This window comes from Lactuca sativa, chromosome 2 (genome assembly GCF_002870075.4).
Source record: "Lactuca sativa cultivar Salinas chromosome 2, Lsat_Salinas_v11, whole genome shotgun sequence".
NCBI classification, from domain to species: Eukaryota; Viridiplantae; Streptophyta; class Magnoliopsida; order Asterales; family Asteraceae; genus Lactuca; species Lactuca sativa.
The window spans coordinates 148,601,467-148,603,643 of NC_056624.2; the positions used below are offsets into that span (position 1 = coordinate 148,601,467).

The following is a 2,177-nucleotide window of genomic DNA, read 5'->3' on the forward strand; positions in this document are numbered from 1 at the left end:
AGAAAAGTCAAACAGCCATTGATGACCTTGATGTCATGTTTTGTTGTGTTGTGGACAGCCACCACCACCACCAGTAGCATCTTCTAAATTTTATCCATATCTGGGCCCCACATCAATAGAGGCATATGTCCATGTTCTTCATCTTTCATCTTTGCACCTAATCTTTTGGTCAATTGGTTTGGTCCCAACAAAGTCTCACCTTTATCACATGCATCCACCCTTCTCTTTGTCTCCATCCGATGTTGACAAACACCCACCAAAACACCTACCACCTTCCACTGTGTGTGTTTGTGTTTGTGTTTGTGTGTGTGTGTGTATCAACATACAATAACATTCGACTTCAAATGATCCATAACAATCAACAATACACCACAATTATATATATAAACAAAATATATATAGTTACACAAGATATTGTCACAAGAAACGTAAAAACAAGAAACAGGAGTCCACAGAAAGTTTTGGTAATTATAATAATAATAATAACTAACTTGATACTATACTATGGATTTAAGGAAGAGACTCTTCACCTGTTAATTGGGTGAATTTGAGTCTTTTTTTATCTTGAATCTTGATAATTGATTTCACAGATACCACATGGACATATCCGGCGCCGGAGTTGGGTCGCCGGAAAAGTCAACTCCTCCTAGACTGAAAGGCGACTGCGAAACAAATCTGAAATCCAGGTTACTGTTTGCATCAAAAGCAGGATTGTATGGTGTTTTGTTCTCGAAATGGAACCCTGTTGTTGGTAAGAACGTCGATTGATTGTTGGATTCAACGCTGTGTACAAAAAAATCATCGTCGATCTGGATCGGAAATTTTTGCTTCTGGTGGTCGCCGACGCCGACGACGTCAAGATTCCCGGAGTTGAGATTTCTGTTGGGTTGTTGAAGATTGGTATCATAAAACGACATGAGATCAGAAATCACCCGTTGACCATCTCCCGGAAGTCCAAGTTGCGAACTAACAAATTGATTCTCCTGGTTCACGGCGGGAGCGGTGGTGATCTTGGGCTGAGCAAACGACGGCATAGCGAAAACCGGTTCTTTCTGGAGGTTGTTAATTTGGAAGTTTAGGGTTCCGCCGCGAGAAGGGTTGTGATTAGGATTAGGGGTTGGGCGATAGGGACAACTCATCTGGTGATTGTTTCTTGAAAATCTGTCCTGAAACCCGACCCGAATGTCACTGTAAGGACACTGAGAATGCTCACATGTGTAGATCTTGGGTTCCATCACCGCCGGAGGCGGCGGCTGCCGCTCATCAGATGGTTGCTTCCGTTTCTGTATAAAAGTCTCCGGAGACGCTATGTCGATGAGCTCACCCTTGACTTGGGCTAGTTGTGGGACCATAGAGCCCATGAGCCCAACTTGGCCCAAAGTGTAAACGGGCTTGCAGTCTTCTACTTCGATTGTCTGTTCATCTTCCACACCATCGACGTCGTAATCGCTGGTGTCGCTGACGAGATACGACCCACTTCCGGCGGCGGAAGATATCGGCGGACAGCTATCGGGATATAGCTTCCGGGAAAGCGCTTCCTCTTGGTTGATAATCGCAAGCCACGTGGCGCTCTCTTTCGCTGTCATCTTATCTTGTAAACATTTCGATTGCCTAACAAGCTTGCGAATTTTAGCTATGTCCGGCGACATATGCTTAATCACCGCCGTCAAAACACCGACTTTCCAAGCTTTTTTCAGATCGTGAGGTTTCTTGTAGGGTGGGGTCCCCTGTTCTTTCGGGAGACCTAGCTGAGACCACCATTCTTCGTCTCCGGTGGGCCACCACGGCGGCGCAACCCCTTTCTCCAATGGAAACCTCCTCTGCGGAGGATCGCAGTGCTGCATTAGAGCAGATAAAAGGGACCCAAGTGTGGTGTCCTGAAGCTCTTGTAGAGTGTGAGGAGTGGAGACGACGGCGCAACTGTCCTCGTTCTTCCCGGAAACTGAATGGTCGGCTTGGTATTTGGCGATCGCCGCCGGGCCATTTCTGTCAAACCGGACTTTTTCCTTCCACCAGGCACGGAGGTTGTCGGAGGCTCCACTCACCGGTTTTCCATTCTCCGGGATGATTCCGTAGACAAACCCTTGAGCCTTACAAACTTCCATCATTTTAAGCATGTATTTCAAGATCCCATCTTGTGCACGAGACATTTTCTTTCGTCTTGCTTGTTCTTGAGA

At 46.3% G+C, this 2,177-nt stretch overlaps 1 protein-coding gene across 1 annotated transcript in view; it reads right to left on the reverse strand.

The window, feature by feature from the left end:
- Positions 1 to 352: 352 nt before the first annotated feature.
- Positions 353 to 2,177, reverse strand: part of LOC111909698 (ETHYLENE INSENSITIVE 3-like 1 protein) — a 2,997-nt gene continuing 1,172 nt past the window's right edge. The window contains exon 2 of the mRNA XM_023905482.3: positions 353 to 2,177. This exon is cut by the window's right edge and continues 339 nt beyond it. Coding sequence (XP_023761250.1) covers positions 585 to 2,177 — 1,593 coding nt within the window. The 3' untranslated portion in view covers positions 353 to 584.